At 46.2% G+C, this 12943-nt stretch overlaps 1 protein-coding gene across 1 annotated transcript in view; it reads right to left on the bottom strand.

Moving 5' to 3' along the window:
• Positions 1-12024, bottom strand: part of pamr1b (peptidase domain containing associated with muscle regeneration 1b) — a gene marked incomplete at its 3' end in the record, with an annotated part of 24209 nt that extends 12185 nt beyond the window's left edge. The window contains exons 1-3 of the mRNA XM_084451311.1: positions 11874-12024; positions 11010-11135; positions 10210-10324 (exon numbers count right to left, since the gene is read on the bottom strand). Of these exons, the coding sequence (XP_084307437.1) occupies positions 10210-10324; positions 11010-11135; positions 11874-12003 (371 nt within the window). The 5' untranslated portion in view covers positions 12004-12024. The remainder of the gene's footprint in view (positions 1-10209; positions 10325-11009; positions 11136-11873) is intronic.
• Positions 12025-12943: the final 919 nt, after the last annotated feature.

The raw sequence follows: 12943 nt of genomic DNA on the forward strand, positions 1-12943 counted from the left end.
GGAGCAGAGGAGATGACGTGGACACACTCCAGATACCAGACAGTAGCTTCATCCATCAGAACGTGTCCCGGAGCGTTATGGAACTCATCCCCTTAGAGGCTAAACGCTCCAGACACATCGCCCTGTAGGACTGGTCTCTACGGTCTAGTGTGGACTGAGATCTCCAGGCTCATCGCCCTGTAGGACTGGTCTCTACGGTCTAGCGTGGGCTGAGATCTCCAGGCTCATCGCCCTGTAGGACTGGTCTCTACGGTCTAGTGTGGACTGAGATCTCCAGACACATCGCCCTGTAGGACTGGTCTCTACGGTCTAGCGTGGGCTGAGATCTCCAGACGCATCGCCCTGTAGGACTGGTCTCTACGGTCTAGCGTGGGCTGAGATCTCCAGACACATCGCCCTGTAGGACTGGTCTCTACGGTCTAGCGTGGGCTGAGATCTCCAGACACATCGCCCTGTAGGACTGGTATCTACGGTCTAGCGTGGGCTGAGATCTCCAGACACATCGTCCTGTAGGACTGGTCTCTACGGTCTAGCGTGGGCTGAGATCTCCAGACGCATCGCCCTGTAGGACTGGTCTCTACGGTCTAGCGTGGGCTGAGATCTCCAGACACATCGCCCTGTAGGCTGGTCTCTACGGTCTAGCGTAGGCTGAGATCTCCAGGCTCATCGCCCTGTAGGCTGGTCTCTACGGTCTAGCGTGGGCTGAGATCTCCAGACACATCGCCCTGTAGGACTGGTCTCTACGGTCTAGCGTGGGCTGAGATCTCCAGACACATCGCCCTGTAGGACTGGTCTCTACGGTCTAGCGTGGGCTGAGATCTCCAGACACATCGCCCTGTAGGACTGGTCTCTACGGTCTAGCGTGGGCTGAGATCTCCAGACACATCGCCCTGTAGGACTGGTCTCTACGGTCTAGCGTGGGCTGAGATCTCCAGACACATCGCCCTGTAGGACTGGTCTCTACGGTCTAGCGTAGGCTGAGATCTCCAGGCTCATCGCCCTGTAGGCCTAAATGTTTTCATGACCTTTTATCAACACCAGTATGTCGGATTTCCCTGTCACGTATAACATAGTTGTTTCAGCCTTCTGTTTTGTTGTTGCTGTTCTTGTGTGTTTGTTTTGTTTTTCTGTTTTGTCTTGTGTGTGGGGAGCTAGTTCTGGGTTTGGGGTGTGTTTGGAAAAAGGGTACATTTTGTGGTCTCATTACTTTTGTTTACTTGAATGTTGGACCCTGTGAAAATCAATAAATATACTAAAAAAATAAAATAAAATAAAAAGAATGTGCTGTGGGCTCAGATAGCACAGCATGCAGGCGGGACAACTAGAGACTTGAGACCTAAGGTCACTGCATCTAAAACTGAAAAAAGTCCAAAAGGTCCTGAGTCTCATGGCTTGGATGGAACCTAAGACTTTGAAGTGTATAAGCACGACATGAAACCCTAGCTTTCCTACGCCTGCAGTAAACACACATTTGGATATCAATTTTACCTAATGGCGGCCTGGGGCCACAGCTGACACAGTACAGTACCAGTCGTGGCATTTAAAAAGGCAGCCATGTCCATGTACAGTAGCCAACTGGCCGTAGTTTTAAAGCTGACCACCTGTGTCTGTCGATTCCATTCGGTCATCCCAGACCCTCTTCTGTTATTTCAACCAAAAAGGTTTTCATTGCGGTAGCAGACCTGGATTTTCCACATGAAATCCGTTTACAGCTTTCTGAGCCTATGACCAATGTGAAGTAAACATGATGTAAACTGGCTGTTATTGTGCCTCGCTGCCCAAGCCGACAGCGGTTGGCCAATATGTTCTCCGTATTCCTAGTAATCCGTGTTTTCCTGGACAGGGAGAGGGAGGACCTGGGTTTGTTGATGCTGGCGCCCTTACTGCAGCCAGCGGGCCCCCCAGTGAACGGTAGTCAGAGAAATTGAACCTCACCCAGGCTCGGGTGGTAACAGGATAGCCCCTCGGCCCCGAGCCTGGGGGGGAGAAGACACAGCAACGTACCCACACGACGACGAAGAAGACAAACTGAGCGACGCCACCGAGTGATACTGTACCCCCACGTTGCACCACTCAACAACTTTCTTTCTTTTTTGTTCTTTTAATGGCTCTTTGGAGGACAACTTTGTGTTTTAATTCGATAAACTGAAACATAAAAGCAATAAAAATAAAGTCACTTCTCTGAGGGAGGGAAGAAACTCAAGAACAGAACTATGAACAAACTGACCTAATGGGGATTCACAAGGACAGAACTATGAACAAACTGACCTAATGGGGATTCACAAGGACAGAACCGGGTACATAGCAAGAACAAAACAAACAGAACAGAACAACGTGAAACTAAACAAGGGAGAGTCAAACAAACAAGGCCTTGGATTGAACAGAAGCGTTGGCCATAGTTAATGGAGGGGGGGGGGGGGTATGGGCTGATGTAGGGTATGACATCATGGAGTGAGATGATGAGAGGAAAGGTAGGAATTTAATGTAGGATCATATACTTGTGTGTGTGTGTGTGTGTGTGTGTGTGTGTGTGTGTGTGTGTGTGTGTGTGTGTGTGTGTGCGCGCGCGCACGCGTTAGTGGGCCTAGTAAACTCAATTTTCTTCTTTCCTTCCACTTCTTTCCTTTAGATTCTAAAGGTGAGAGGTGAAAGGTTAGAGGTGACAACTGGCTGTTTAACTGGCTGTTTAACGTCACTGGAGGAAAACAGGGGAGAGTCATGCTTTTTTAATTTTAGTCCGAGGGTGGGTTATTGGTTTTTAATGAGAGTCGGGAGGGTCATACACAATTGAATCAATCAGAATAAAATAGTTTCTTCAGCTTTTTGGAATTCAGCAGGCTGTTTTGTCTGAGGCGGCGTGTCCTCGGATGCCCTCTCAGTCGAGGGAATCAGAGTGCTCTGCTGGTGATGACGGAGTAGAGGTAGAGCAACTCGCCAACTGACACCGACATGCAGAACGGTGCGGAAGACTCGATTCTAACTTTGTGTTCAAGTTTTCTTCTTATTTCGAGTAACGCCATATTGAATATTACCTATTTGGTGCTGAAGGGCCAACCTTTTTCTTTTTTACAATTACTCGGGGAGGGTCAAAGAAAAATATATTTCTGTCAGAGGGAGGGTTGTGTGTTTTTATTTCCAAGCACTCTTTAGTCATCCGTGAGACCCTCCCATACATTTCGAACGTTCCCTTAACAGACAAGTCAACTGGTTTTTTTTGGCTGATGGGCGGAGCCTGACAACCCGATCCATTAGTTAGTCATATAGATAGATAGATAGATAGATAGATAGATAGATAGATAGATAGATAGATAGATAGATAGATAGCCACTCAACGCAACACTGCTGAAACAGAAAGTGAGGTCTTATTGCTCAACGCATCATCCCTTTGACATTCTACTTAATATGCATACTCCCTAAGAGTCAGCGGGCACAAATTAACATGGTCACCACTCAACATCAATACAACAACGCGCAAACAGGAAGTGAGGTCTTATAGCTTAACGCATCATCCCTTTGACATTCTACTTAATATGCACATTCCCTAATGTCAATAAGCACAATTTAGCATGGCCACCACTCAAGGTCAATGCAACGCACTTGTGAGTCTACACTTAATGCTACCTGCTGACTCGATCAAATGTGTACATGTCCAGATAAGCCTTACTTCACCACCTAAAGGGAAGTGCATAGGGCAGGCAATTGAATTTGTCCAGAACTATCAAAAGACCAGCTGTATGTACACCCATCAGCCATAAGCCAGGCTGGAGTTGGCCTGGTTCTTCTTTCCCTCCCCTTCTTTCCTTTAGATCCTAAAGGTGAGAGGTGAAAGGTTAGAGGTGACAACTGTCTGTTTAACTTCCTACTATTTGAAGAGAAGAGAGGATTTCATATTAGGATCCTGCATAAGCCAAGGGAATGATGGTGTGTGTGTGTGTGTGTGTGTGTGCGCGCGCGCGCGCACGTGTGTGCTTTTTTTCAAGAGTTGCGTTCTTTCCCTCTTTCCATGCCTGTGAAAGAGATCAGTAAAAAAAAAAGTGTCAAAATGAGATCAGCTCGAGGTTTTCAGCTGAGATCATAGCTATGTCCCATTCTAGCAATTTAAATAACAAGCCTTCAATTGGTACTATATGGAGCTAATGGGACAATTGCACACAAACTAAGATGAAGAACCTTCATTACAACACAATCGTTAAGTGACATTGATGAAAAAACAGAACAGATTTTATCCATTATTTTTAACAAGGAAGGATGTTTGAGTAAAATGTAAATGTGAAGCAATAGAAAACAGATGCTCATCGTCAAGCTTTGCTTTAGTGGAAAGATCTTGTGTGACCTCCTCATCCCAACTTTAGGAGAGTCAATTTGCAGTTAACACTGACTCTTGATAACAAGTGGGTTCCATCAAATATGAAATAAGATGCTTAGTTGTCCTCTAATGCAATGATTCCCAAAGTTTTCTGAGGCATGACACTCCTTTTTGTGATTTGCAAGGCACTTCACACAACACCCATAAGGAACAAATGAAACCAAGAGCATTTTAGGCATGGCTTCAGTAACCTGACAATGAAGTGAAACCACTTCAAGGAAGCATCTGCCATTCTCAACCACATTTCATGGTCATTTTGCTAAATTTGCTCATGAACCATGCATTTTATTATTAGCCTATTGCTTTGAAGTTGAACAATCTAGATCAATAAGTAATGATGTCAATTGAGAGATAATATTTTTCTTTCTTCTTCTGTAAAATAGCCTTTTGGAATTGAAGATAAAATGGGCCCTGTCACACGTGTTTTAGCGGGACACACGCCTGCTTTAGAGAGCACACACTCTGAAGCTGTGGGAGACCGAGGATGGCGCAGCGCCAGCCCAGTTTGCATGTTCTCCCCGTGCTCTCTTGGGTTCCCTCCACATAGAACCCCAATGAAAAACATGCAGAAGAACAGATGCTCTTCAGTCCTGTCCCTCACCAGCACCTGGACTGAGCACTTGGACTTGGTCCCCGGGCACCACTGACCAGGCTGCCCACTGCTCCTGACTGCCCCTGGAGGAGGATGGCTTGGATGGGAGAAATGCAGAGGAATATCATGGGCGACCGCTTCAGCGTGTGTGTGTGTGTGTGTGTTCTATGTCGGCGCTCAGTGCACGTGTGTTGTGTGTCACTGTATGACGAGAAATAAACAACTCTGAAAAGTCGCCATGTTTGTTTTCACATAGCCTACGATGTCAGAGATGAGGAAGCCATCTCAGGGATGAGAAAGCCATCTCAGGGATGAGGAAGCCATCTCAGGGATGAGGAAGCCATCTCAGGGATGAGGAAGCCATCTCAGGGATGAGGAAGCCATCTCATGTACAGTTAATTACAAGTTTGGGAGCAATATAATAGAGCAGGGATGGAGCAGTCTGAGATGAATGCATATGAATGATAGACATTTGTGACCCACAAACCCCAAAAATGTTCCCCAACATCCACCTTGAATCCTGTCAGTCCCTCATGGACATTAATGGGCAATTTCTTTGCTGATTCTGCTGAGTGAGTTGAACGAGTCCTGGACCTTCATGGTCCCCGCCTGGCAACACCAAGGCCCCTGAGCGTTAGTACATGAGTCCAGCCCACCACTGGGTGCTCGCCACAATCCATTTTCCCCATTGCCATATTTTGCTTTGTACAGTACATAAACCAATCAGATCAACGCACCATATGTGTCTTATTGATGTCTAAACCACGGCCATAGCTGCCGGTAGTCCCTCATGGGACGCTTATTGGCCCCTACATTTTGATGTTGGCAGCATCCAGTTTGCGAACCACTGCTCAAATGTCTTCACATGTCTCATGTCATTGTTCCTCATAAGAGCGTTCCTCTTGAATGCCTATAGGACGTCACTAGGCCTGTTTTAGGGGGGCTGAAGCGGCCCTAACATGTTCTTTTATGGAAGTTTCTCGAAGTTTCCCTGCCACGTAGACTCATGAGACCAACCTGATTTCACGAGCTCACATTCTGTTTCTCTCACAAATCAGTCTGGATACTCTCCATAGAGACCCACTTGTGCCAGATCAGAAAACGATCTCGTTGGTTTTGAGGAATTTGAAATACAAACCGTCACGCCGGGCGTGGTTTACGCGTGACGAGATGCGAGGAGCAGTTGAAGTTGACGCGTGACAGACGGGGACAGATGAATGGTTCACCCAATCACCTACCTTTAATATCTCTGTTGCCTCTGGTAAGCTTCCTCTTGAGTGGAAATCAGCTAGCGTACTCCCACTACATAAGGGCGGTGAGAGAGTTAATTTAGATAACTATAGACCGATCTCTAGGCTGCCCTGTTTGGCAAAAGTATTGGAGTCACTAGTAAACAATCAGCTCAAACATTTTCTTCCAAGTAACTCAGTGCTTAGTCCTCATCAGTCTGGTTTCAGAGCCCAGCATAGTACAACCTCTGCAATTACACTGGTTGTGAACGATATTAGCTCAGCCATGGATAATAAAAAGCATTGCACAGCTCTTTTCATAGACCTCTCGAAGGCCTTCGATACAGTCGATCACTTCCTCCTACTGCATAGTCTGACTAGTATTGGTCTGGATGACAATGCCCTTAGCTGGTTTCATGACTATTTAACAACCAGGCGCCAGTGTGTGAGAGTTGGCCATGTCCGGTCTGAGTTTCTGTCCATAGGCAAGGGAGTTCCGCAGGGTTCGGTGCTGGGCCCTGTCCTCTTCACAATCTACATAAACAATATTTTATCATCTTTGAATGGATCCTGTCAAGCCCATTTATATGCTGATGACACGGTTATCTATTGTATGGCGGATTCTGTGCAGTTAGCTACTGAAAACTTGTAGCTCTCTTTTATTGCTTTGCAAGAAGCCCTATATCAACTTAAGCTTGTTCTCAATTCTAATAAAACAAAATTCATGATATTTTCCAGGTCAAAAAATGTGGATTACAATAGTCTACAGCATCACTAAATGGTACACAAATTAGCAGAGTCACGGAATCTAAATATCTGGGCTTGTGGATAGATGAACAGTTAACTTTTAAATCTCATATTGAGAAACTTGCTTCTAAGCTGCGCCAAAAGGTTGGCTTTCTGTACAGAAATCGCTCAAGATTCCCTTGATTCTGTCGGAAAAAAGTTGTTGAGTCAATATTTTTATCTGTTCTTGATTATGGAGATGTCATTTATCGTTACACTTCAGCTACCATCCTGAAACCATTGGACTCTGTGTACCACTCTGCACTTAGATTTATTACTGGGGATGGGTATGATACACACCATTGTCTCCTTTACAGTAAGGTTGGCTGGCCATCCCTGGCAGCTCGGCGAGACTATCATTGGCTCTTGTTCATTTTCAAGGCGTTGACCGGCAAACAGCCACCGTATATAGCTGCCCTGTTGGACAGGAACGCTTCAGCCCATCAAACACGTTCTAGTGACTGGATCACACTTAAAGTTCCACGGACTGGTACAGGACTTGGCAGGACAGCATTTACTTATGCAGCCCCAAAGTCCTGGAATGACATTCAGTCCAAGTTAAAGCTGGTTCTGGTTCTGGTTAAAGAAGTTCTTCCTTCCTTAAAGGAATTTAAATGCCTGATTTCATTTCTTTATGATACATGTTGTAACTGTTTTTTACTAAGTGCACTGTACATTGTCTTGTTGTTTTGTTGTTCTATTTTGTTGTACACTCAGCAGCTCTGAAAATGAGGTGGCCTCACCTCAGAGCTCACCTGAGTATAAATAAAGGTTTCAATTCAATTCAATACCGAGTATTTTTGAAAGTGCCCGCCCTTTTCCGAACAGTTTCCAACGGAGAGTTCCCAGATGGTTATGCGAAGCAAACCATCTGGCACGTCAGGTTACCTGCCACGGCCACGTAGCCTAATGGAGCGCACCTGGCTGGACTAATTGTGTGCAAGACAACGGGGGGGCGACTGATAAAAGAGGGGATGCACAGCTAGTAGCTACATCGCTGGAAGGGTGTTGCTCTGTACCACACATGGCAACAATCTGGCATGGTAATCAAGTCTTGGGGTTACGAGACACTAGGTGTGGGTTCCCCGGATCGCACACACACCATTAATTCGTCTCTTCGAAGAGGGCAGGGCGGTACCCCTGGTTATAGCTGACAGAAAAACTCGCTAAATAACCCCCAAAGCAGCTTGGAAGTGTCTCAAAGCCATCGTTACAGTAACGTTCAGCAGATGAGAAATGGAAGAAGATAATGTATGTTTTACTTGTTGACATCTTGGCTACTTCGCTCATTGCCGTATGTGCGGTTTTAATACAGTAGGCTATATTCCCCCCCAAAAGTTTTGGGCGCAAAACTGACACTCCTCTTGGAACTAAGCCCTCCCTTGTGTTTGAATCCCGGCGACGTCCCATATGCTTAACAGTTGGAATAGGCGTAATAAAAGCCCTGGTTTCGATTGGGAGCTGTTGATGTACAGTATGCTCACTGTGTTCGCACACGGGGCCAAGCCAAATGGAGAGATTCAGGATTTAGATGGTGTCATCTACAGTACGTCACGGCATATAGGTCATCCACAAACCAGAGCTCTGACGTGGCTTCGGGGCCAGTTTTAAAGAGATTTAAACTAAGAAGGATAATTGGTGGGAGACAATTCACATAAATCCTTTTAATTAAGGAGCTTTGTGGTTTGGTGGTGGGGAGGTGGGGGGGCATAGCAAGGTCTGCCAACTGGATACTTCAGGAAGAAAAACAGAAGAAAAGAATTTGAAGGAGAATAAGTGAACTTCTACAGAACAAGATAAAATGAAAAAAAGGTCTGTATGCTCTTCTCTGTTTTTACTCTGTTTATACTGTAGATTTCATATCTTTGGCTCAACGTACAAAGGGGAAAGAACATCTATATTACTTCATATTTCATAGCAGGCACCAGGGCCCCAGTGCTTAGTCTCTCAGGTTAAAGTGTTCTTGAATGCCAGTGGGAATTGAAGGTTGACTGGGTGGTTCAGTAGGGGTCTTGAGTAGGGGTGCAGCTCTGTGTTGACGGTACAACCAGCGAGTCGGCCATGTTGTCTACGTGAAGGGACAGACATTATTACGAGCATGAAGAAGAGGTTGTGTTGCCATGGGAATGTGTAGTAAATGTAGACCTGCCAGTAGGCTTTCATTGGCTGATGCCAAAATGCAAGTTTCCATCAGTCCATTGACAAGAAACACAGTACAGTAACATGAGACTTAGAGAGACGCATTCCGCGGTTTCTCAGGACGTGTCTGTTGTAATGGACATAAAACAATTTGAAGCCTATTTTCTTCACTTTAAGAGGTGATTCATCAGTGTGTTTTTGTGGGTATACAGTAGTCTCTGTGGTACTGCCCAGGCCCGGGAACAAGTGGTTCTGCTGAGCTTGCAGACCCATTTTGTCATCCAAACATGGATTTGGACCGGCGGCTTGAGTCTGTCTTGGTTATTAAGTTGAACATGGAACTTTAAGTATAAGGGAAAAACTGTCATTATTATTTTATTTTTTATTTCAACACACAAACCTATCACTGTACGTACTGTCCTGTCAACAGCCTTAATGCACAGCGCAGCTGCAGTTCTGTGCAGATTTTAGAGCTGCACTCATATAAAAGTTTGACCGTAAAAAATAAGCATGTATTTTATGGATAAAACTATAAAAAGCTATCATAGGAGTGAAACACGAGACTGGGAGCGGTTTCCAACCTGTGGTCTACACTTGACATGGGTCCATGACAAACCTCTCACAGAACTGTGAAAACTGAAAGTTCAAATTAGTCTAAAAAGTAAAATAAATAAATCTTACAGATGGACACAGAATAGATCTGTTCCTTTGTACGTCAGATGAAAGTACGAGATGAAAGTATACGACCTACTGTTGGAGGAATATGTCAGTGTTTCCCTCACAGTGGTTGCAGCAAGCGATGATCCAATCAGTTGAGTCCACCTCAGTGGACTCGTTTCTCCTTACGTTAGGTGGAGCTGGAAGTGCAGCTGTGTTGTCCCTCGTTAGCATAATGCTACGGCTCCCATCTGACTAATAAGTGTCTGATAGCCATGTTCTTCAGATGCACACAGCAACCAGGAAAATAACCGTGAACATTTATCCCTTTCATTATTGTTTGTATGGTTAGAGTTCTCCCTCTGGGATATGAAGAAGCGTGTACGGTTCTATGTGAAGGGCCTGTTTTCTAAGAGTTTGAGATGGTTGTGGTTGCCGACCTGAAGTCGATGGTGAAGGCCCGGTCCACCTGCACGGTCCACTCACAACGAGCGTTGGTGGGGTAACTCTCGAGGACCAGGTGACCCTGGCGCTTATGGATCACACCGCCACACTCTGTTCACACACACACACACACACACACACACACACACACACACACACACACACACACACACAGATGGAAGTTAAGTCACAGACATCCCTGCTTTGAAATGCGGTTTTCAGCTTCTTGTCAACAACATGTTGATGTTGCAATGGGTAAGCTAGTGGAAGCTGTAGCCTAATTGATTTGAAACAGAGATTTTCCACTATTCTATTCACTTGTACTGTACGCTACTGTACGTGATGTTTAATCTTAGTTCGTGTTGCCAAAACAGTTTCACAATAAAAACCATAAATGCTACATGGAGTAAAGTTGGGAGGGATCCAGGAATCGACTAATAGACTGCACACACGGCAGGCTTCTCATTCAGAAGATTAATCTGTCTTCCCGGGTCCCACAACACAGGATTTGCCCATTGTTGCAAGCCTAACAGCATCCAATCCTGACAAAACAAATGACATTCGGTTGGAGATTCCAGGTGGTTGACTATGAAGTACTTTGACGTGTCATTTCAGCTCCTGCTGTGGAAAGTCTCCAAAGCAATTGGCTCAGTTCCCAAACCAAATTCAAATCTCCCAGACGCAGACATCCCTGGTAATTGGTATACTGTAGATACATGATATGCTTACCGAGGCATACACAGAGTTAGGATGGATAGAGGGATATGGGCGGGGCTGGGGGGATGGAGGTACTCACTTAGGCAGTCCCCTCCTGACCAGCCTGGCCGACACTCAGCGCAGTACTTCCCCCTGATGAAGAAGTCGTCTCTGGGGCCCCATGTTCCGTTGTTACAGCGCTTACAGTTCTCAAATATGCTGCAACCTGAGAACGGAAAGAGGTAAAGGAGAGAAAGAGAGAGAGAGAGAGAGAGAGAGAGAGGGAGAGAGAGAGAGAGAGAGAAAGAGAGAGAGGGAGAGAGAGAGACAGAAAGAGAGAGAGAGAAAGGGAGAGAGAGAGAGTGGGAGAAAGAGAGAGAGAGAGAAAGGAAAATGTAGGGTTTTCTTTTTCAGCTCATCTTGAACCCCCCCCCCCCCGCCCCCCCGTGTTCTCCTTGCGTTCTGCTTGTAGAACCCTTTACATGGTCTGTTACAGCCATTAAACTTCTCACCCGCCAGAACAGAACAGCATAAACACGTTTCTGCTCCCTGAAATAGATATTTGCAGAGGCCTCCCTCCTCGGGCGCGGGTTTGATTTCCTCTTCAGGGTTGAGTTGGCGTCTGAGGAGCCAGACGTCCTGAGGCTATCGGGGAGAGAGCAGCAAAACAAACACGCCCCCTCTCTCTGCAGGTATGAACGTGAACGTCACATGACCGGTCCGATATCCACCCAGACATCACCAGCAGAGAGACAGACAGCCGTGGGGGTTTTTACGAGAGGACTTTTTTTTTTTTTAAGTACATCTTCAGAACTTTACCATACACAAGCGGATGTCCAGGTACGCCTTCGACTGACTGAACGACTTCTACTTTGTCTTGCTCTCGAACAGAGTTGACATGAAACACCCGTCCGTCACCGTGCGCCAGAGCCTATTGTACCTGCGCCGAAGCGAGCGGTATTACCTGGATGTATGATGCACGGGTCGCACTCGTTGATGGCGTTCCGGCAGCAGGGCACGGCGTAGCCCACGGGGCTCCCCTGGAGAGGGCACTTGCAGCGGATCACGTCGTACTCGCAGCAGCCGCGGCACATCACGTTCCACTCAGGGCCCGGGCAGTGGCTGAGCGGCCTGTACTCTGGAGAGAGAGGTGTGGTCAGCCGGGAGGTCATCGTCACCAGGCCAGCGATTGCATCATCGAGGCGGCGAATTAAGAGTCGTCATCTGCTGCTAACCCACCCAGAGCCTCTACGGTTCTTTAGGGTTCACTTGGACTGCGTTCGTATACTGCGAATCGTATACTTCCATACTCTATAGTATGCCAAAAAAGGATGTAGTATGTCCCAATACATAGTATGCCACATGCAGTACGGCAAAAATACCACATCCGGTCCTACTACATCTGATTGTATTTTGCAGTATGCAAGCCAGCAGACTTTTCTGGCTATTCTGACCCATAATGCATTGCACAGCAGAAATTACATCAAGTGCAAGTCACGACAGCTGTGGACGGACATCACTTTATGGACTGCGACCGATGTGAGCAAATTTCAAGGCGCAATGTTATGACAAAGTGGTATGTCCCAATTGTATGCATACTGCGTGCAAAGTACATACTTTCTAGGGGCAGCTAGTACGTAGGCCTACTGGTAATAAAAGTAGAAGTCGAGCGCCACAAACCATGAGCAGAGGGGCAGAGCCAGCACATTAGAAATCCAGCTGCATTTGAACATAATTTCATTGGGAGCGTATAGTCGGGACTAAATGAAAAACTCATTTAGGTAATACACTTTGCCGTTTGTGTAATAAAAACTTTAGTGAAGTGAGAGTTAACGTGGGAGAAAGACCAAGTGTGCCAGATATGCTAACGACAGCTCACTAGCTGCATAAACACATTTCTGTAGAGTGCAGGACTCATTAGCAATATACTTGAAAAGTGGATATCTGCGTTCAGTGACCAATCAGAGGCCAAATCAGCCTCTCCGCACAGCCCACTATCTGCGCGGGCCAATCAGCATCCGGTTGAAAATCCAT

Source organism: Borostomias antarcticus, assembly GCF_949987555.1.
Source record: "Borostomias antarcticus genome assembly, chromosome: 16".
Classification (NCBI taxonomy): domain Eukaryota; kingdom Metazoa; phylum Chordata; class Actinopteri; order Stomiiformes; family Stomiidae; genus Borostomias; species Borostomias antarcticus.